This window comes from Trachinotus anak, unplaced genomic scaffold (assembly GCF_046630095.1).
Source record: "Trachinotus anak isolate AG129_WGS33_773 ecotype Australia unplaced genomic scaffold, CSIRO_AGI_Tana_v1 ptg000003l, whole genome shotgun sequence".
NCBI lineage: Eukaryota > Metazoa > Chordata > Actinopteri > Carangiformes > Carangidae > Trachinotus > Trachinotus anak.
The window spans coordinates 11,242,399-11,266,583 of NW_027273854.1; the positions used below are offsets into that span (position 1 = coordinate 11,242,399).

Here is a 24,185-nt window from a genome sequence, read left to right on the forward strand (position 1 = left end):
CCAGAAATATGAATCAGACACCCCATGTTGCTCCTAAAAGCAGCGCCAGTGTGAAACAGACCATGAGCAGATTAAAACAGTCCGTGCTCAGCTTGTTCCTAGTTTGGTCAGAGTGCCAGTTCTGCGTTGTCTTGCCCCTGGAAGGAAATCAGCCAGCGGTGCTGGTGATGAACAGCTCAGTGGCAATGAATTTGCCCCATGTCTGTTTATAACGTGCTGGCTTTAGCCTTCCTTTCTCCTTCCCCAGTTCTTTACTGATCTATTGCGTTTTTGGAGGTCTTAGTTTACTCTGGATCTCTCCCGTACATCTGGACTATTTATTTTCAACAGACTCACTTGCATGGACTTATCAAGGCAAATATGAGTTCAGTTACCTGCATGAGGCATACCAGCTGACGGCAGGCTGAAAAATGATCCTCAGTCATGACTTAAGTGTTTATTCAATCCAGGACTTATTATCAACTCTGTCAGTGCTTTGGTAGCGCAACTTTAGAAACGTGTTTGAGAGCCAGGTCGGTAGAGTGTTTGCTAATCCCTCTTAGTGAATAAAGTTATTTGAGAGCACACCAGGAGCCAGAAAACATCTGTATAACATACAGATGGTACCAGATGAAACACTTTATGGACAAAGACATATCATCCCTGAGCGAGGTGCAGAAGTGCACATGTGAGAATTTCCTTTTTAAAACTATAATGACGTTGGCGTGGGTCCTCAACATATGCAGCAACGTCAAGTCTCCTCATAGCTGAGAACAATAAATTTAGTTTGAACCACCAGCGTGGCCACCGAGCACACATTCCACTAACTCCTGACGATTTATAGTTCGTTCAGCTTCACTGACAGGGATGGTTCCAGCACAGGAGTCTTGGCCTGTGCTGCACATTTAATGAAAAAGTCTAACATTTTGGAAAATATCCTTGTTTTCTGTCTATTATCCAAGATTTATATCCATTTCATCTCATGGTATACAGAACAGAGATATGTGAGGTATATGTTCAGACTAGCACAGCTAAACCCCCCCCCCCCCCCCCCCCCCCCCCCCCAAAAAAAAAATAGATGAGAAGATCAGTAACATTGTCATGTTTGTGCCTTAAGAGCAGTGATAGAGTCAAGAAGTGCTAGCTTAGCATAGCATGAAGTGTGGCTCACTCCTACAGCTTACTAATTACATGTTGCATTTCATTTCTTTAATTTGTACAGAAACAGAAATGTGAAAGTGACCGCAAGTGGTTTTTCGCAAGATTAAATGTTGTATCTTTTCGTTTAGTTGTTTAGTTGCAGTGGTGCACATAAAGGGCAGCCTCTGTGAGGACATGGTTTCTTGGCTGCTACATGTGCTAAGTCACTGCTCTGAGTGGTTACTAATCAAGAAATGACTGATCCTAATATCAGTGTCTCATTTATACAAATCAATGTTTTCTTAACAACATCAGATGCAATTACAGCACCCTCGCGGGGAAGGGAGTGAGCTTTTAAAATTCCTTTTCATTGAAATCAATAAAACAAGCAGCAGACTAAAAATGACCACCCCTTATCCTCCATTGTCTTCTGTCCAGAGGAAAGATGACATGTGTGTGTCATTTATTGTTCACATGTAGTGGATTTGGGAAGAGCCAGCAGCGATGAAACGTTACATTAGTTTAAAGAAATTTAGATAACCCGGCCCTCGATTTCTGCGTCTCGGCAGTCAGTTTTCAAACCACCATGCTGGGCCTGTGGAGAGAGTGGCGTCAGAAAGGAGAGAGACCGAAATGGGGTTTGAGTTAGAATTGATAGAGCCCACATGTGTGCATGTCCAGGCGCACAGCTCCACACGAAGATGTGCTTCTCAAATGGGATATAATACTCTGTGTTCATCCCTATATGACCAACTGTTGTCCGCCTTATTTTTAGTTTTGGCAAGTGCTCAGTGGACATAGTTGTACGCTAAAGGAGGTTAATGGAGGTTGGACAGTTCACGGCCCTGTAACCTACCTCCTGTTCTGGGGTGCAACATGGCAGCTCCAGTTCGCCCCAGTTGTTTTTAAAATTTGTCATCTGCGACCACGTAACAGTGACAGGAGAATGAGGCAGCATGCTCTGTAGAGAGGCTGTGAGTGTTCAGCCATGGATAATAAGCCACCACTTCTTCCCATGGCACAGACATCCAGCCACGCTCCTAAGTGTGAGTGTGGCCATAAAAATGACAAAGGTGATTTGGGGAGACACAGTGGGCTGAGGGGCCACCGGGGTTCCTGTTCCATGGAAACTTCATCACTGACCTCCATGCCTTATGGGAAAGCTCAGTGTAACTAGTATTAAGTACACAGATAGCAGTGGGCTCAATAACTGACTGCGGCTGTGAGACATTACAAGTACTTTGGTGGTGTGGGCTTTTTACTTATCAATTACACTTTTATGTAGTTGATTGACAAACCCTGAGCCAGCCTGGTGCATCTTTTGTCATCTTTTGTCCTCATGTCCATAATTACAGTCCATCAACTACTTGATTCAATAGCAGCTCAGTGTTGAATACATGCAAGATCTGCAGAATTACCTTTCTTACGTTCCCCCTTCCACCAGCCTCTTGCACCTCTTTAACATCTTGTCTTTACAAACATTCATTCATTCCAACACTCACAGTTGTTTTTAGCCATTACCACTGACAATATGTGCCATTTGTATTTGAAGACCACCTATCAAATCCAGCCTGGCAGTGCTGTTTTGACACATATTCCCTATGGAAACAGCGTAACAAAGTCTCACTACCATGGATACACACACGCACAGACACAATGTCGCAGTGTGGTAATCTAAGCTGCACCCAGGGCAGAAGTCACCCTGTCTGTTGCATCAACAACAACAAGCGCTCCTTTCATGGGGCAAGTCCTGTTCTGTCCAACCACTGGGATCTGTCAGAGGCACCTGGGAATAGTCCTGTCTGTCCTCCCTCATCTGTCTTGTCTTTTTCTCCTCCCGTCAAATCATTCACTCATCACCCCCCGCCCCCCTTATTATCTCAAACTACACCTCAAGGTTATGTTTAAATTTAGGGTACATCACAGAGACGTTGAGTTTATGAAGTCAGCAGTCAAGTGTTAGATATGTTTAATGTGTCTAATTGTGATGACCTTGCATTGTTTGTCCCATAGAGTGCCAAGAGTCTTCAAAACAACAAGGATTCACGCATCCTGTGGGCTAAAGACGACTTTTTACTGACCACTGGCTTTGACATGGTGAGTGACTCTTAGACACAACTTGTTAAGTGTGTTTTTTACGCCTCATATAGACCAGAGTAATGTATGTGTATGTGATAGGTGGTTTGATATATATATATATATATTTTTTTTTTTTAAAAGACACATAGATTGCAATAAGATGCTATCAGCCACTTTTTGTGCCAGTATTGTTCAGTATTATCAAAATTAAACTTAACCAATTTTAACCAATGTAATTGTTAAATTTGAACAATATTGCATCCAGACTAAATTACTGGAGTAATAGAGGTATGTATGACTTTTGAGGTGCAAAGCGAACATTGATTTCAGAGTAAGGCTGATGTTTAACATGGTCTGGCAGTTTAGCCGTTAGCCTTGATATTCAACAGCACTGTTAGTATTATCAATCCTGACTAACTGGCTGACCCTATTTACTTTTTGAATTTTAATTATGAAATTGATAATATACATATTTTTTCATAATGGAATGAATGTACACTGTTTAATGCTGAAAAAAAACCTGCAATCCAATGTTTTGCCTTTCCTCTTGAGATGACATTAAGACTTAGAGACTGCACCTGTCAGTGGTGGCTACAGCCATCAGCCCAATATATGGAAAAAAAAAAGAATTTATTGGTTTAACCCTTGTATGTATGCTCTGTCTTTTTCGGTGTCTGCCTTTGTTCCTTAATGTCTCATCTTCTTATGTGTGTAGATGCGTAGTCGGGAGGTGAGGCTGTGGGACAGTAGAAAGCTGAGCTCCTCTGTCACCTCTGTCTCACTCGGCACTTCCAGTGGGTGAGTACAACATCAGTGTGCAACCACTGCCCCCCCATAACTGACTGGCCCAGTCGTGACACTGACAGTCTCAAGTGTTCGTCAGTGAGAGTCACAGAGCGCCTCTCTGTGTGATCTGACATACTTAGCATACAGTGAGTGCGTGTGGTATGTGGATATTAGTGTGTGGTATGGATGGCCTCCACATATTGAGAAGCCTCCTCACGGCTGTACGGGCAGGCAGACCTCCCAGAGCTCTCACACTGTCCCTCCACATTCCTGCCATTTCCTGGGTCAGAGCCTAACACACACACACACACACACACAGAGACTCCTGTCCTCTCTCAGCTGAGGAAAGAGTGTGTGGAAGTGTGTGCTCTGTGTCTTTCTGTCCATAACCACTGTGAAGGGTCAGGCAGCAGCAGTAGACACATTGACACGTCTCCCTTCAGCTCCCCGTTTGTCATTTCTGCTCCTGACCTTTTCTTATCGCTTGGTTTATTTTTCCAAACACGGCCATCGAGGACAGGAGGAGAGCGGGAGCACGGCTGGGCTCCAGAGAGGAAAGGAATGGAAGGATGGAGGAAGAAAGAGAACAGAGGGGGTGGGAGTAAGAGCTCTTTTGTCAGATCCAGCTCATCCATTTTAGCATAAACAGGTTGCCGAGCCAAGTCATTCCAAACCAAACCAGAGCGGACCAGACTTTACTAGGTCATGCAGCATGCTGTGGTGGACTGAATAAATTTATGATCATGAATATTACTGTAAAAAGGCAGTGAGGTAGCAGCACAGAGGAGTAAAAGAGAGAGAGAGAGACGTGCATTAGTTCTGCCTTTTCTGTGGCAGCACAGATTCCACATCTGTTCTCTGGTGCAGGTATTTGAGCGTCCGTATGTGCCCATGTTTGGTTGCAGAAAGCGTGACATTGTACAAGGTAGATTTTTGTAACTAGTAAGAGCAGTTTTTTATGAGCCCAAGACTATTATAGGGAAGCAGCCATTGTTTTTCCTTCCTTTTTGGAATTTGTGTGTGAGAGAGAGACTGAGGCATTTAAGAGTTGACACAGCGGGGTCCTAAATAACAACCTCCGCTCTCCCTCCTCCCTCTGCCCTCACGCTTGCCACTCATCTCCATTTCCTCCACTTCCTCTTTCATTTGAGTGAGACAGATAGTTGCCTGTCTCAGGGCCTCTTTGACATCCATCGCATTGTTTGGTGCCAGCAAACTTTTCATGGAATCAAAGGATATCTGATGCAAGTGATGCCACATTTAATTTCCTATTACAAAAACAAATATGTTTTTTTTTATATTCATACAAGATGTCTGGAAAAGTCTCCACAAGACACTTTCATATAGAGCACATGAGGAACTGGGTGTTTTCTGAACCCCACAGTGTTGGTTAGTTAATTTAACTGGAAGAGTTGTCTCCCTGGTGCCTATGCTCCTAGTCAGAGGAATGTTGAAGTTTACTCAAGAGCCACTGTTTTGTAGGTGTGATGACGGTGCAACTCGAAGAGAATGTACCAACAGTGTGAAGGTTTCTACTGAGTTGTCCTGCTCATCTGGGGACAAGCTGTTAAGCATTCCCAATGCCTTCTTCTTCAGCCACTGTCTGGTTGTTTCTGAGTCTGTCTACACTTTCTTAAATAAACAGAGGAGCAGATTATCTCAGACTTATTGAACACATTTCATTAGCTTTGAATTTAGTTTCCTGTATTTTGATACTAGTTCATTTGCAATACTTTGATTTTTCCATTGGACGTTCAGTAATTGTGAGGGTGCGTGCTGACCTGCCTGCAGTATGTCCTGTATTAAATCACTTCAATCATGCTATCATATGCCGAGATGGTGTGTCAGAGAGCTATCACTCCCAAGGCCACATCCGCTCCATATGCCTGCAGACCAGGACTGATATAAAACAGGTAGACAATCAAACGACAGATGATACCTTGCCCTAGACTGCCATTCTTTCTTTTCTCCATCCTTCTTATTTCTCATGTCTTCTTTTCTGCAATAGCGCCTTCACCCTTCAACTGCTTTTCATCCCCTGATGTTTTATATTGAGCCAGGAAAAGATAGCTCTTTAAAATTTCTCATTTTTTTCTCAAAAGCAGAGCAGCTATATTCTCTGGTACAGCAACTTTAGTGCCCCCGCATTTTCATCAAGCTCTATAGTAGTATAGCTCTTTAGTCTTTTGTTAAATAGGTCTGTAAAGGACTCTTTATCCCTCACCCTCCTCCCTCATGCTGCTTGCTCTTTCTAAATGTAGCTGCAGCTTTGACCAAGGTCCCGTCTGGGCTTTTGACCCAAACTGATGTTAAAAGCTGAGGCTGTGTTCATGTCTGGTAATCTCTGCAGTGGGAAGTATCCAAAACTCTGTCAAAAGTAAACAAACCTTCAGGAGTTAAATTGAGGGGAAAATGTATTCATTGTGTCTTATTCAGTCATATCCACCAAAGCGCTGGCCAAACACTTTATAAAGCTAAATTGCTCCTAGACGCAGTCTGCAATCAGCAGTCACTGATAAGAGCGAGACTGGCCTGTTTGGAGGTTTTGAGCAAGGTCAAAATGTACATTACTGCTTGCTGTTTACTCAGTCTTACTGTATCTGTTTTATAATACATCTGGGGGACAGAGGCTCGTGTCTGGGCCTCCTTCCAGGCATGCTAGCCACTATTTACTTAGTATCTCACAGTGCAGAGTTGTTTCTTAGGCAAAGGCACCATACTTTCCATCATTCAGCTTGTTCCCTTCAGTTACGGGCTGTCCTCAAGTTCCCTTTGGCCGTCAGGGTTTTAATTCTTTGTTTCTTGTTTGTTAGCATGGTGGGTTTTCTGTGGAGAATTTTGTTTTAGTTCAGCATTGCCTCAGTGCATGTCTCTTGTGTGACGAAGCAGCTATGAAAAAGACAAAATGCAATAATCAAAAGGAGACCTTGTCTCCATTTTTCTCTGCATTTGATAGATTGAACCATGAGCAGCTGAGGAAGCTCAAAGTCAAACATCCATAGTGGAGCATTTCCTCCCTGTCATTTTAGGCCTGAGGTGCATATAAAGATGGATTTGTTCTTTTTTTCTGGCCTGTTTTTAATTAAAAGGGCCGTGGTAAACATGCTGTGTAATTGGAGGAGCGAGCTGGCTCGTATCAGGTTAGCTGTGCTCGTCCACAACATTCAGTAGGCCTGTTTTCTTTGGAGTGTCACAACATAAAGAGGCCCAGGAGCATGAGCCAGTGAAATGGGGTTGTGGGTGGAATATAATTTGGATGGCGAATAATGGAGAGGAAATGTTTATTTTTTGGTCGGGGTTGAAATGGAGACTGAAAAATTGAGGCATGGAGGGTGATGAGTCTGCGAGGGGTGTTTTTAACTGTGTAAAGGTGGCTATTACTGCAGGCCCGTTTTCCGTACAAGCTGCAGATCTGGACATTGGAGAACAGCGTGGATCTCTGTGTACTTCTCCCTCCCTCATACTCTTCCCTCTATAAACCTGAATTATAATAATGAGTTTAATAGGGCCTCCAAGCCAGCTGCAATCAGCGAACTTTACAACTGGGCACGATTGCAACCAGCTTGCCGTGTAAATGCTTGAGACGTCATGATAATTATCCATACTCCCCTGCTTTAGCAACAACGCACACAGATTCACCGCACTCACAGATTTAATACAGCAAGGTCTTAATGATGCGTGCCTGTATAGTAGCTTGTAATCGTGTTATAAAGCTGACAGCGAGTTCTCCGAGGGTCTGTTGGTTGGTCAGGATTCAGCATGACCAAATAATAACCTCGGAGAAAGTGCTGGCTTTAACCGTAACTTCCATAATAGTCCTCAGTTACTACCAATGTTCTGCTCCTCTCCTCAGGCACATGAACGCATAAAAGTGGGCACATGTACACATGCACACACAGTTACTCCTCGTGTTGGCGTACCTCTGCAGCTCTGTCTTTCTTCTGGCGTGAGGCTGATTCAAACAGATCGCTGTGACCTGGTGCCCACCAGTAACCAGCCTGCCGATTGGAGAAGACATAAGCCTGTCCCTGGAGAGCTGACCCCACTGTTTACTCAACCCAAGTCACGGGTTACACAAAGAGCACTCCCAATGAGGCAAGCAATGCTGACAGACTGTGGTGTTAGCTGAGAGAGAGAAAGAGAGAGAGAGAGAGAGAAGTTCTGCATTGGACGGATGGGAGGGCCCCAGGTGTGATGCACGTGCTCACAACCTCTGTTCACTCTCCACCATCTATTTCTGTGTTTTTCCACCAGGGTCGTGCCTGAGAGCAAGGCCCAGTCATTGGGTGTAATTGAGCCAAACCCCCTTTAATCAGATGGATTGAAAAGAGGCCTGTGCCCCAGAAGGAAACAAGCCTTTTACTGAACAGTCCCCCCTTTCTCCTACTCGAGCCCAGGCGCTCTAAAATCAGTCCCAGCTGAAGGCTTTCCTGTGGGGATTAGGTGCAGCTGCAGCACTGCTAACCAAACCAGACCAAAAAAAAAATGCCACAGAATGTTTGAACGATAGTTTGACCTCCCTCCTTTCTTGGAGTTCACTTTCTAAGAGAAAATAGAGCTTTGTTGTTTGGGTCCAGCTCAGGAACTTATGTTTAAGGTGGAGAGAAAGACAAAGCTACAGTCTTAAGGTGATCCTCGGGGTCAAGTCAACAGTTCAGCTGCTGCACCCCCTCTCCAGGATGGCCTTGGGGGATGGTACAGGGTAAAGATGTGACCGCACACGCTTTGGCAAAGAACCTGAACTGTGTGTTCTGACAGTTGAAACATGGTGTCTGGAATCTGTTAGTCATTTGGGGTTTCAGCTCGTGATTTGGTGGAGGGGGAGTTCGACCAGGAAAAGAGGATGAAAAAGGAGGAGGGAGCTCTGAAATCCCCTCTTATATGTATTTTTTTGAGATATTGTCTCTCTGTTATGTTCATGGACCTTTAATGGAAGCTCATGTGGCAACCCGAACCCTCTTTTACTCTTTAACAACTCCTCAGTGACGTCTGTTGCTCTTTCAAGCCCCATGATCAGCTAATTTATTCCTGGGCCTCACTAACCTGTCAGAAATAAATACAGCCGTCATCCTTCAGTGAATCCTTTCTTTATCCTCATCTGGCTTCTTATTAGACCTGTTGTTTGTTACCATTTGTCCCCACACTCCTCTGTTTCTCACTTTTCTCTCGATCCTCCAGAGATGAAGCGGTAACAGTGAGCTGAGTTTTTGAAGGTGCTGGTGTCTGGTATTCTAATTAAGTGTTTTTGTTTTTTTTAAAGAGCAAAGCCTAATGGAGCCTTTCATAACTGGTAAAAAAGACGTGGAAGTATGTGGAGCGTTTGGCAGGGGATATTTAATATAATTCACAGAGGGTTTTGATTTCATCCCGCAGGTATGTGCTCAGCACTCCAGGGATCAGAAGGACCCTTTTGTGTGAACCCACCACAGAAGGAAAAATAGAAAAAGTCTCTCCCTCCCACCTTCAGCTACCTCCTTCCTTCCTACCGCCCCCTCCTCTTCTTCCATTAACCTTTACTTTTCTTTATTTTCCTTTATGGTTTGGTTTATAATATTATGCAGACTAAACTTGAGATGATTTGTCAAGGGAAGCTGCTCTTCATTATGTGGCATTTGCGAACGTCTTAATGCTGTTAAGACAACTGCACAAATGACTCAAAATGTGAAGGCTTCTTCTGGAACCTCGCTCTCATCTATCTCAGTTTTGGAGTTTGAGACAGTGTCAGACTTCACTTTCCATCCTTTATAAAAACAGCCGTGGAGTTGCACTTGCAGCTGCACATATTGCTTTTCTCCAACATCTGGAAAAATTTCTTCCCCCCCCCCCTTTATTAAAAGTGCACTGGCAATAACATTTGGGATCTTTGCCTTACCAAAAGCCTTCACACTAGTTTGGCCATCTCAAGTCCATTTCAGCACTTTTCTTTGCTCGGTGGGGTAGATATCCAGTAGCTGAGTTTCTGATAGAGATGTGAGGAAGGCTGGACTAAAGTGGAACCAGCACAGGCTATTATTCACAACACATGGATGCAATCCTAAGAGATAAATAAACACACTGCTATTAAGTATCAGCGCAAGGGGATAGTATTTGTGGAGTTGCCTCAATGGCAGGTTCAAGGAGATCTTCCAAACAAGGAGTAGCCTGTGTGAATATCCACAGGGTTGACTTAGTGCTGCATTTGTTCTATAATTATCCTTAGTTTCATGGATACTGTTTTCTAAGCCTTCTGGTATATCCATTTCATCTGCTCGCTTTCAAATTCCTTTATGTGTATTTTTTTTTTTTTTAATTTGTCTGCTATTTCGTACTCTCTTTACCCCCCCCCCCTTCTACAACACTCTTTCAACACATGTATTTGTTTTATAAGACGCATGATTGTCCCTTTCACAAAAATCAGGAACCGTAGCGCGGCAGAGCTCCCGTTTTTAAATCATGCCTCGCTTCTGGACGCCAGTCACCTCCTGGATGCCTGCCACCTCTCTCTGCTGTGGTAGAAAGAATAATTTGAGCGATGGAGAGAAGTGTGTTTCTCATTAGTAGCTGGTTTCCTCTGCCCTGCACTCCGCCCACCCCCGCCCTGCAGCCTGGCCTCCGCTGCTGCCTCTGGGACCGCTGCAGATTGGCAGCCTGTCACTGCACACCTCATAGCCTTACAAAGCATAACAAAGGTACAAAGGGAGTGATAGAGAGACCGCAATATTGATGCACACAGACAAACAGGGGTTACTATGTATAGGCACACATATGGGAGGGATGGACCCTCTAAAATAGATAAAAGTTGTGTTTTTTCTAACATCCACTGATTTGTCAACACAAAAAGCCAACTGATTTATCATTGTTTAAGCTTACAATGCAATCGGAAAGTATTTGGAGAGTTACACAGTTTTTGCTGTAGCTGTGCAGTTGTGTAGAGTCCGTAGTCCAGTACATTGGATTTGAACGGAAACAATGACTTTTGTGTTGACTTTCAGCTTTAATTTGAGGTTGTTTACATCCAGCATATAAACTGTGTGGATATTACACTGACTCCCATGATATGATTTAGTGAGTTAACCATAATTGAATAAATCAGTATAAACTAAATATTCTCTTCATGTTCTGTATTTGGTGGCCAAGACCATTTCACTATTTAACCCTAAAAAATCCTCCTTGTTGACTTTGCTGTGTGTTTAGGATCATTCCACATAATGAAGCACTGTGTTGTCCAATGGGTTTAGATTCATTTCCTGATATGAGTCTACTTTCATTCTGCAACTGCTCACAGAAGTGGTGAGGTGTTATTCTTGGATCACAATTTTTAGCTTTTCTCCTTCATGCTTTAATCTTTCTACCACTCAAGCACAGACTGATCTTTGTCTCATCTGTCCATAACACTGTCTTCATGCCAACCAGTTGATTGTTCAGCCTCGTTATGGCTTCTTTGTTCCTCCAAACTCCAATGAAAAATGCCATACGTAAAAACAGAAGCATCACATTTCCCTTAATTCTGATGTGCATCAATTAATGATGACATGAAACACACCTGCTCAAGAAACATTTGAGCAGCCTGCCGTCTCATTATGTTTGATAAGTTCCTCTGAAGCTGAAACTTGGCGCTTGAACACCATAATCATTGTTTTATTTCACAACCAGCCATAAAAACAAAACAAAACAAAAAAAAACCCCAAGTGCCGCTGTCCAAATTCTTAGAGCCAATCATGATCGCCAGCAGTGATGGCAAGGCTAATCTCATAATGTCTCAGCAAATGACTTTTCCCATGAGTAAATGGTCTGTGTAAGATCAGCACAGCACTCATCCACATCTGGAACTATAGCAAAACCAGCCCAACGTCCCTTTTTTTTGAAAGTGAGTTTGAGTGAGCCGACTTTTCCTATCGTTTAATAGGGAGAGCAGGCAAGGTGGATTGTCAGCTCATTGTATTCGCTTTTATGATCATGTTTCCATGATAGAAACCAGTGACTCTGCTGACTTTGAGAAAACAGAAGGAAATACTTTATGAAAGAGGCTTCCTGATTGGTCAGTGACAGGTGGGACACGTGCCCCCTGGCTGATGTCACTTCCCATGTGGGCCCTATTTGTCTGCCCACACTGTGGAAACATGTCAGTGTCAGTGAGGCAGGAGTAATATGCCACGGTTAGTTTAATGGGAAAAGTGCTCAGGCATGCTGCTGCTCATCATCTGTGTGTGTGTGTGTGTGTGTGTGTGTGCGCGCGCGCTGCCACTACATGACAGATCATATGATTGGATGCTCTAATGCCTCACTGTGTTTTCATTGTGCTGATGCACCAGAGGTTGACACGAGCGTAGTCTGCATATTTACACTGTTATGTGTATTTGCCCTCATGTGTGCATATGTGCGCACATGTTGCTGAGTGGTAGGTGGACAACGGAGCGGAAAAGAGCAAGGAAAGGACTGAACAGCATCACCGCCTGTCAGATTTCACTGGTCTCTATGGAAATGTTATGACAACAAAAGCTGCTCTGCACCTGCACGACCTGCCTGGCTTTTCTGCTCAGGGTTGTGTGTGTGTGTGTGTGTGTGTGTGTGTGTGTGCAACTGTGCAAGTGCACTTGGCGTAAGCAGATTAAAAAAATTTCATCAAGATGTAATTGGTGGGAGAGTTCAGGGGGTGGTGGTGGCTAGGAAATAATTTTCCCATTGTGCAGAGCAAGTTTGAGTGGGAGAGGAGAAGAAAAGGTGGAGGACCCTCAGGGGGAACACTAGTAGGTCTTAAGTCTGTGTGCTCTTAAAGAAACCTCTGTGGACTTTCCTGCTCTAACATAAAATCAAAGTCCTCTGTATGAGGCCAGCTAACATTATTTCAGCAAGGTCAATTAGTCAGCCAGCTATTGTATGGGTGCCTTGTGCGAGGCGGGATGGGGGGGTCAAGGGACTGAGTTGGGGGACAAGTGGGAGGTAGAGGTCTTGTAAAAGTTGGGTGTGTAAGCCCTCTATTGTGCGTTTGCCGTCTTTTGTCCAAAACTTGTTTCCTCTGGCAACAAAAGATGATGAGGAAGGCAGACTTCTCGTTTAAGTTTAAGGCGTCTTTAGTTTAAACACTACAAGGCTAATTTAGCATCTTAATCTGCCATTTCATATAATGTGGCACCTGTTAAATTGTTGTATTTGGCTAAAAATGGACATGCCAGTGTTGCAGTCACTGGTGTAGGCAAACAGACCTCCATGGATGGTTGGGAAGGAGTGGTTAGAGTTAGGGCTAGGTGTTCTATTTTTATGTAACGCACTTTGAACTGCTTATGTGTATGAAATGTACTGTATAAATAAACTTGCCTTGCCATGCCTTGGTTTGTTGGTTTCTAATTACAAAAGTATCCTGAAAGTGGTTCCTGTCCTGGTCCATTATCCAGTGAGCTGTGTGTGTGGGAGGGCATAGGGCATGCCAGATTTCGCATTGCCATTAACCCCAACATAGGGGCACTCGTCCAGTGTACTTTGCATGCTTGTGTGTGTGTGTGTGTGTGTGTGTTGAGGGCATGTAGGGCACAGGTGTCTCTCACACAGTAGCCCAACCATGAGCTTGGAGGGCTGCATTCCTACTGGCAAGCTGGATCAGTCAGTCACACACACACACACACAAATGCGTTTACATGCCACGCTGTCATACACACACATGTATACATGTATACATGCCTGGACGGATCTGCCATTTCTATACCTTTTTCAGCACAGGCAGACCATCGCCAAACAGTATTCATCATCACTCAGCAGGATTTGACAGGTGGAGTGACATAGACTTAATCATCCATGTCTTTGTGTAGCCATGCATTCAAGCGCAGCATAGGTGATACTTTAACAAGATAGTACACTTTACCTCTTTACTTTACTTTCTTTCTTTCTTTCTTTCTTATGAGTTTTAATTCAGTTGCTTTTATATTTATTTATTTAATTATTTATAGCTCTCAGCTCTCTTAGTTTCTATTCCTTCCTTCAAAACCAGGAACTTGTTTTTGTCACAAGTATTTTGCCATTGTAAAACAGACATTGTATAGCTGCTATGCCTTCCCAGTGTTGTACCTACATGTTTACTGTATCCTGCAGTTTTTCCTTTCCAGTGGGTTTCTTTATGTGCCAGCTGTGTGGATTGGGTCTTGGAGAGAGAGGGTGAAAGAGTAACTCCTTCACAAAGCACCTTAGACAAACATGCTTGACCAGAGGTCCAGCCCAGAGAAAGAGGGAGGCCCAGTTGCAGGGAAATATTTAAGGGACCACTTGTTCCTTAAAGGGCCAAAGGGACAAAGCTGGTGAGCTGCTGGGTCTTTCACTCTGACCTGCCTGGGTGGTGTAAAAGGGGAAAAAACCTTTCATCAGCACTAGACTGAAAATAACACAGGCTTGATGGATGAATGGCGATAGAAATTTATACACATGTGCACTGATGAGGTGGTGTGTATTATTCTTAACTGTTCTCCACACATCCTGGCCATCATGGTCCGTCCACGGCCCACTGCTGCTGTGAAGCTGTAGGCACTCATAGCTGTGACCTGGCAGGCTGTGCACTGTCTCCACAGTCAGCTATGAGCTAGCTACTGTGCAAACTAACACAGGGGCATAAACACATACAGCAAATTCAGTCATTCATGCCATCTCATTTTTTCTTCATGCCCAGCATCAGTCTTTTGTCAACACAATGTCTCTACTTTGAACTGAGTGATGAACATCTAACCTCGTCCAACCTGCTCGCCTTTAGAAATGACACTCGGCTGCTCTGTTCACTGTTGGTTAGAGGAAGACGTCATGTTTCCTCAGTTTTTTTTGGAGCACTGTCTGTCCTTGTTCTGCAACAGTGTTTGTCTCCAGTTTTTCAGTTTTTTATTTTTCACTCCCAACTTTGTCCTTTCTCAAAGAAAAACAATTTTTTCACAGTATTGGAATTTTGACAGCCTTCATTGTCTTTCTTATCAGATGTGACATCCTCCATGTTGCTTCCACAGTCTAACGTCTAACTGGGAAAAAAAACATTGCAAGATCTTTCACAATTTTTTTTTTTTTTTCTTTTTTTTTGCCTTTGTGCAAGTGGCATCTGAGCGATTTGTGGCAGAGATGATGTGTCTTTTTATTAAGCTGCTCTTCACTCCACTCACATCCCCTGTTCTGCAGGTGCTGGTAGTCTTAAGACAGGGGTATGTTTGAAGCAAAATATTTTCTACAGCCGGTCGTCTGCCCACATCTGACAGCAAAATTGTTTATATCTGTTCCAAATGGCCACACTTGCGGTGTGAAAAACCTGCCGTCATAGTGAGATGGAGATAACTGTGCACAGTTTTGGACAGTCTCTCCTCAAAGGCATTTCATTTGGTTTTATACACAAAGCAGTTGTGGGAAGAATCCTGCATTCTTACCTCTGCACACCTGGCCAAGCATTGCATAACCAAGAGATGCTTGCAAAAAAGTGTCTCTAGATGCTTCTTGACAATCCAACAGCATTTTTGTTGAAGTACGCAGGTTTTCAAGCTTGCATCCCTTTGGGTGGCAGCAGCAGTCTGCATCAGCATTTGAATGCCTTTTTGGAAATATAACTCTGTAAAATGTGAACACATAGACATGATGCACATAGTTTTAGATTCAGCGTTGCTTACATTTCTCAAGATAATTAACTATCTCTCATTGCAAATAAATGTCGCCTCAGAAATCATGTAAAAAAGACACTCCTTTTGACTCCAGAGCTTGCCTGAGAGTCATCACATTTTTAAGTTTTTTTAAGTTTACAAACAGGAACAGCTAATGGCTACTTCAGCAGTTATTGGTGCCAATTTGCCAAAATGTAAAGAAATATAAATAAACAAACAAACAAAAGAAACAGGGCTCAAGATGTAACCCACAGTGCAACTAACCGACTCCATGGCAACGTTATACTTCCTGTTTACATCCACCAAAGCATTCTGGGAACGATACTTTCAAACTTAAGAGAATGATTATCCCCCAAATAGAGTAAGACAAAGAATTATAATAGGAGTTGCAAATCCATTGATATTAACTTGTTTGTGTAGCACTTTTGACGTTATTTATGCTGAGAATGTCCCATCAGCAAGGTTTTTATATTCCCAGAACAATGAAAGTTTTCACTTCCCATTCATATAAAGATATTTACCATGTGTTGAAAACTTGTAGATATATAGACTGTAGTTGGGGGGTTATTTGACTATGGAGAAGCTCAAAGTGTCAAGACTTTGAAAATCCCTGAATTTTTACTGATGCATTGAAACTAATTCATTCTTTCTCTGTTAAGGCTTTGTAATTCACCAGCATGCTTTTGCCCTCTCTTTATCTAAGTATTTATAAACCTTCCTTTCTCCAGCCTATATGGAATGCCTCACCCATTCCACCTTTTCTGTTAAGCTTACTTTTCTTCCCTTCTCATCTCCCTCTCTGTTTTGGCCATAATGAAGAAGGAGACACAAGACACTGACACAGGAGTGGAATACCATTGCCTGCCAACCACGTACTGCAAAAAACCAAGATTGCTAAAAGACATATGGCCTTGGAATAACACACACGAACGCACACAACCATCTCCTAACCTAAAATCCAAAGTGATTGGAGTAAGTCCCATAAAAATAGATGGAAAGGATGGGATGCTTAGAGAGACAGAGAGAGACAGACCGACAAAGACAGGGACAGAGGGAAAGAGAGACAGAAAGAGAAAGAGGGAAAAAAATGTGTTGGCTGCTGAGATGGAGTTGGCACCGCGTGCTCTGCTCCTGACCTTTGGTGGGTTTGTGTAAATTATATCCCTTACGAGGGAAAATATGTGGTGGTTGAACTGGAGAGACCCCCTCCCCCTCTCTTCATCTCCGTCTGCTGTCGTTTGAAGCCGTGCTCCATCCATCTTTCAGACCCCCCTTCAATGTCTTCTTGTGTCTCTCCATATCTTCCCTCTTATCTCAGTGTTCATTCCTTTGTTTTATTGAGTTGTTTCCCTTTTGATCGCACCATAATAACTCCAGTCCTTATTTTATCCATTCATCACTTCGTCTTTCTCCTCAAACCGTCTAGTTTTATGTCTTTATATCAGCCCCCCGCCCCCCACTTCTCTCCCTTTTCTGTCTCCCTCCCCACAGTTATGCTATTTTCTGCTGGGCCTGGAGGATACATTTAACTTGTGGTCACTTGGGAAGTGATGGCTACATTAGTGGAGGGAGGGTGGGGGTTCTGGTGAATCGCTACCTTCTCTCAGCCACAGTGGGCTCCATGCAGGCTGATGCAGACTTTCCACTGGGGTGAACCCATCGACATGGGGTGCCTACCAGGGTGCTCGGCCGCCGTGCCCACACCCCCAGGCCACAGTCTGGGCTGGCAGGCACCCACACAGGCACGCGGCGTCAGCCTGCCCAGCGGGTGCCCCTGTTTATGTTTGTCTTGCGTGGTGGCTAGTTTCTCACTGTGCTATAGTGATCGTAGCACCACCCAGCCCGGCACACCACCCTCTCTCAAAGAAATGCCCTCTTCGACCCTGGCTAAGCCCTGGACAGTTGTGTGCTGTAAGTGGCCTTTGGCATCTGTCACTGCAACTGGACTGGATCAGAGGTCGGCTGTGGCTGCAGGTCCACATACTGAGGCAGCGAAGAGCTTAGGCCATACTTAAAGGGCCATACTGGTGGTTTTGCGTGTTTTAGTTCATGAAATACAAATTGTGTATACTTAAAATTACTGCCTATCATTTACCTAAACATATCGTAAATCTTTAGGTTGACTTGAGTCATCTTGCATAGACTTCAACTTGCATCAGATTTGCTCAGATTTCTCAGATTTGCAGTGACCATTTAGTCCCTGCAGTTGCTATGCAAAAGACTTCTTGTTTTTGCTTCAGTGCTGCAAACTCAACTGCAAACGGGGACACTTCTGAAAACTCTCGGTTGTGCATTCGAAGAAGCTCAGGAGATTTGAGAGTCGGTTAGCAAAAAGCATTTGATTCATGAGCTGAGTTTTGGGAGAGATCAACAAAAAGTAAACATGAATGTGGTCAGATGTGCCAGTTGTGAAAAGAAGGAAATTTAGCCAGTAAAAAAAAAAAAAAAACCCAAAACAAAACAAAACTCTTTGTAAACTCTTTTGAAAAAAGACCTTTTGCATGCAATGCAAACAAGGAAAACAGTCCCTATTCACAACTGCATTTACATATGACAATTCAGTAACTTTGACAAAGCAAAAAAACACACCACATATAAGTCGCATAACACATGTTTTTACCCCCACGAACAGCTCCTAGCCGTCCAAGGAGGGGGTGATCTCCCTTTGAATTTCTTCTTCTGAGGTCTTCTGGGATTTGGATGTATTTATTGTCTGAGGAGGTCTGGACTGATTTGGGAACCATTGTTTATGTGGTTCATGCACAGGATTGCCCGTCTTTTCATGTTGACAACATTTTGAAAGACGACAGACAATTTTTTTTTGCCGTCATCTTTGAACAGGATCAACTTTTTATTAAGTTCTACTTACTTAAAATATCTTTTGCACAACTTCACTATTGCTAATATGACAAGTCTTATAACACTGTTGACTTAAGATCTATAAAAGGACGTGTGCATGTTTGTCTGTGTTTAGCCCCAACTGGTCAGGATATGTAAACCAGTGCCCTGATTACCAGACAGCAGCCTGTAAAAATCAGCCTTATCCTGGTCTGCTATTCATTCAAAAGCTCACTACTAATCAGCACCCAGACACTTGTGACTGTCCAGACCCTCCCTGCGGACAAGATTAGCAGATCAGCACTTTGTGTGTTTGAGTGTAAAGAGTCGCTCCGAAAACACACCCTTCCCTCAGAGTGTCATTAACTGTGAGGAACAAACAGGTGTTTGTTGGCCGGAAGTTGATGGCCCATTCCTTTAGGGTTGGAGTTCACATGCAGGGGTCAGAGGTCAGGTGGCCTCAGCCCTGTGGTAGCAGGATGTTTCAGACGGCCATTATGTTTTGCCGATGAACATTTATGTTTGGGCTGGGTGTGTGTGTGTGTGTGTGTGTGTGTGTGTGTCTGTGTGTGTGTGTGTGTGTGTGTGTGTGGGGGGGGGGGGGGGGGGTCACTGAGGTTGACCTTGCATGTGCACACACAGTTTAAGCTTATTGAATAACACATTTCTAACTCTTAACCATCATCCTTGCAAATAATATGTCAGGAGCAGCTTCATGAAAACTCTTTATGAAAGCCTACAAAACTTAACTTGTGGCATGTAATCCACTTACACGTGTGGGGAGGTTCCTATCCTGTAAGAGATGTATGTAAATCATTCTGTCTAGCACAGCGATACCATGAGCACCTACTGTGATGAAAAGGATTACAGGCACATAATCCGTGCCTGTCGCCACCCTCCACTCACCACACATATGCACACACACACACACACACACACACACACACACAATTCTCCAGTGTTGTAGAAATAATTTAAATCCAACTGGAATAATAATATACAGTATTCCACACCTAAATGCCGACCTCCAGATTTCTAAAAGCAGTATTATTTTATTTCCACTGTTTGCATTGATCTCGGGATATCTTACAATTTGAGTGGGATTCCTCTTTTTTCTTTACTTGCCTGTACCCGTAATATGCCCACCCACGTTACAGCATAGCTCAGCTCAGTTTGAGATTACACAGGAGCTCCAGCCACAAACAACGTGGAATCTGCAGATGTGTATACACAGCACAGGCATGATGCAAGCAGAGTTTGAAAGTTAGCGCAGTATGTGTACACAGCAGCGTTTGATGAATGTCTGCTGGTGTCTTCAGGGGGATGTATCAGAGGCCTGAATGCTTGACCCTCAAGGCTTTGGCTGGCTTGCTCCTTGTCAGTGTGTTACTCTAAAGTAATGTTAGAAAATTAGTTAAACGTTCTGCTTCTGCAGGTTTTGCTGTACATCTGGGAAATATGGGAAATGGAGGAATAAAAAGGAGACTGGAGAGAGTGATAGGAAAGACTGGACAGTGGTTTCCAAGGCAAACCAGCCACTATGCTTCCCACATCTTTTCCAGCCTGTTCAAATAAGAAATGTACAAGCACAAGAAAGATTATTTGCTGATTTAATTTAGGTGTTGATCTGGTGGATTGGAGCTGTAATTTTTATGTAAAATAACTAGTAGGCTCAAGATTCAAGATCAGTTTCAATTCACAATGCAGAAGCCTTGCATGTCTCTTATTTTAATATTTAGATCATGCTCTAAAAGCTGTAATGTCTACTGTAGCTTTTATGGTGTTTTGACCATTTTTTTGTTTTCAAGATTTAGCTGTGGATGCAAATTTACAACAGCAGGGAGATGCTGCAGTTAAATTCATATACAGGAAATAATACTTAATTATACTTTATAGCATGCCCAGACTGAGCAGCTGCTTACCTGAGGTGAACTCAATATCACATTACTTTTTACTTTTTTTACAGCATATAACAAACAACCACAGAGCCCTTACTTTAACCTTATTTGAAGTGCGAGTCTGTGTGTGTGTGCTCCGTGTGTTTCCTCTGCTGGGTCAGCAGAAGTTCTGCTGATGTGGAAAGACCAAATAATGCGCTGAGTAATATTGTTTTAATCAGCGCAGGGGACTCTGCCGAGCAGGCTGCGTCAAGATCATCATCTCCTGCTGCGGACCCCCACCTTCATCTGGATGCATGTGTGGCCCCTTGCACTGACAAATGAGCACAAACTATGACTTCATCGGATCATGCATCCCAATGGTCATTTTAATATGTTGCTGTGCCCAGCCATGGGAGATTAAGTGAAGGATGGTTTTCAAGTATATTTAAAGTGTGAAAACACACCCTTTACTAGATAAAAATGCTTTGGAGCTCCTTTACTGTCACTTTCCTTGTTTCCTACGTGTGGAGATGTTTTTTGCTGGAGGTATTGAGGTTTTCAGATCCCGACAAACAAGAAAGCTGCAACTGTGACCATTGGTGATGATCACTGGAACTCGCCACCGAGTTTTAAAATTGAGCCCCTTGCTTGTCTCTGTGTTTCTAACTACTAGCTCCAAGAACAGCTGCTCATCGCTTTCCATCACAGCTGTTTTCTTGCAAAGGCCATGTGAGGGGAGCAACCTTTCTCAGGGCTAGCTGACATCCAAACCTCTCTGCAATCATTCCAGTGAGACCTTTTGAAAGTTATTTGAGCACCACGGTATATCCCTGATCATTTTGGCTTTGAATTCAGTGTCTTAATTGTTGACCTCAAGGAAATTACATTTAAAAGTTGAATTCTTCTCCTTGGTGAATTATAACTGTACATCCCAATGGTTATGGCTGTTTTAATTCAGAAAAAGGACAGGCCAAGAACCTGTGTCCTCCTGCCAATAAAATTAGAGCTATAAACTACTCTTACATGTGCTTACTTTGGGATAACTGGATGTGATTAGTTTAAACAATAGCTATACGCTTGAGCTAATGGCTTCATCTGCCGGTTTTATGGAGCTTATTTGGATTTGACAGGCTCCTCTGGCATGCTTGATTGTGGACCAGTTTTTACCAATATGTGCAAGTATTTTACCCCCACCTGCACCCCCGTCACCCTCAACAACCTCCTCTCTGTTCACTGCACCCTTCTCTCTTCTTCATTAATACCATATTACTCATTTGCTTATGTTTTTCTGAATAAATAAAAGTCCCCCACCCACTTTCCCTCCATTCCTTTGAAATGAGAAGCACAGTTGGGTCGCTTTCCAGGGGTGACAGGCGGTTCTGTTTAGGTGCTCTTCAATTCCACTGCTGTCTGCACATACTCACGCACACACACACACACACACACACACACACACACACACACACACACACACACACACACACACTCAACACCTCCTCAGCTGCCCCCCTCAGTACCTCTTGTCAGTACATTTCCAAAGACGGATAAGCTTTTCAGTGCATGTGGCCATGCTTGGACCCAGTAACAGCAGCCCTCCACCTCTCTCTCCCCTCACATGTCATCATTGCTCCACCTCTTTAATTATATCTAATTCTTTCCATCCTCTCTTTCTTATCTTACGGCATCGGTTGGATCATCACTCTCCATTTCTGGTTTCCTCATTTACGTTTCTATTTTGCCTTGAGTTTTTCAACACCTTGTGCTTGTGGAGAAGCTCAGATTTCTTTTTCCTGCTTTAAAACAGAGGGCCAGCCTCAGCCTTTTTGAGGCACTGAGTCTGATACGGGTTTATTGTAGTTACTGGCACAATTGAAACCTTCATAAACACAGCCAAATTGATAAAAAAGAGACAGCGCAGCCTATTGGATAAGATGTTCAAATCACGAGTTGTGATATCTGTGCATGCCTGTGGAGCTGGACAGTGTCTAAGATGAAACTGATTTCTATACCACCCCTTGGTTGCAGCCTTAAAAATGAAAATAAATACTCATATAGGGGTCTTAAGAAATGGACATGCTCCCAGGTAGTTGCCTGTTTTGCTTAGGCCCAACTTAGACTCATATTCATACAAATGTATAACCCTGATTAACCCTGATTATATTTTACTTTCCTGCCAGCTTGAGTTGTCCATTCCCCCTGTAATTTGTATGGAGGGTCAGTCTGCGCTGGACTGAGAGCAGAGACAACTAACTGAAAATGACACAGTTGACAATCCTTGGATGGAAATGAATATCTGCACTGGGGAAATAATGCTGCCATTTGTTTTTATATGTAATAATCTACCTAGCAGTACGTGAAATGAATTGCATGTGTGCCTGCTAATGTATGGTGCCAAGAACTAACCAAAGTCAACTTCTTCCTTATGCTTTCTTTTCCTGTTTTTTATTCTCTCTCACCTCTCATCTTTCCCCTCACTGCTTTTTGTCAGAGCAGCATCTGGGCCATATGCAGGCACACACTGGCAGCTGTATGGCATGAGAGGAACCGGTGGCACACCACCCTTCATCTGTTATTAGTACTTCAGAAAGATTTAGAGCAGGGGAAGGTGGGATGTGAGGCAGGAGAGTTGGGGTGAGCACTGTAGGAAAACAAGTAGAGGGCCAAAAACTGGAGCCAGAAAACTAGGTTCCAAAATCAAAGTGGTGGTGTATTTTCTCCACTCAGCTCTTCTTTTCTCTATCTGCTCTTTTGCTCTCTGTTGCCCCAGTTTTTAAAAATTCTATGCACTTGTTGATTAGCATGAAGCAACCATCACAAAAAGTAGGTAAATGCAGCTCAAGAATAATAAAGTTATTATTTCTGATGGGAGAAATTTTAAAACTGTAGAAAAAAAAACATCTATTCTCTATGAAATCTACATGATTATTGAGTTTTTGGTGACCTAAACTTTTTTTAATTTTCTTTTTTTTTTTACTTTTGGCAGTTTACTGCTTACTTTTGTACTAGGTAGGGTTATTTACTGGACTAGAACGGCTTAAATTGGGGTACTTATCAAAGATGATGCCACTCAGTAATCTGTATGCCATCTTTTTTGTAGTTTATGATGAGCTGAATGCGTCATCTTGTGATTTTTGTGGAGATAATTTCATGCCCTCAACTGCTGACTGTATATACTCTTGGCTGAGGTGGGAGAGATGGTTTGAGGTTACTGGGAGGTCAGCTGTGCTGTGTGGGCAGCAGGGCTATTTGGAAGATGGAAAACAGAGAGGGACAAAGAGAGAAAGAGACAGAAAAAAAGGGACTTGAATAAAACATTGAGAGGTGCAGAGGAAACACATACGCTGCTTGCTGCCACATGACCCTGTGCTTCAACACATTGTCCTTGGCTGCCTTCTCACAGCCCTGAATGTGGAAACAAATTAGAAACAAAAAATAGAGAGTGAGGGGGGAAATAGAAACAAGGGGAGAGAAGGAAAGGGAGTAAAAAAAAAAAAAAAAATACTCAGAAGTAAATAGAAGTCATAATCCATGTGGAATTTTTTTTGGTTGACAACTGGGGAAAAAGGTCCCTTGAAACAACAATGGGGGCCATTGAGAAGCACAGGCCGAGTGTGAGCGTCAAAGTTGGCTCCAGTCCAGGAACCAGGTTTCTCTTAAAGCCAGGGGAAGAAAAGAGAGACTGTTTTATGGAAGGAAAGGAGAGAAACACACACACACACACACACACACACACACACACACACACACACACACATAGTCCCTCTGTTCTCTGAGGATAGAAACATGCTTGCATTCTTTCAGCTGGAGGCACTATTCTTATCTGACATCATCTACCTATCCTATCTGTCCTTTTACCTGGAGCCACTCTCATATGCACACAATATGCTTTCCT

General features: G+C 43.2%; 1 protein-coding gene across 1 annotated transcript in view; it reads left to right on the top strand.

Moving 5' to 3' along the window:
- Window positions 1–24,185, top strand: part of coro7 (coronin 7) — a 105,298-nt gene that overhangs the window by 27,375 nt on the left and 53,738 nt on the right. Inside the window, exons 8-9 of the mRNA XM_071473625.1 lie at window positions 3,133–3,216; window positions 3,914–3,996. Coding sequence (XP_071329726.1) covers window positions 3,133–3,216; window positions 3,914–3,996 — 167 coding nt within the window. The remainder of the gene's footprint in view (window positions 1–3,132; window positions 3,217–3,913; window positions 3,997–24,185) is intronic.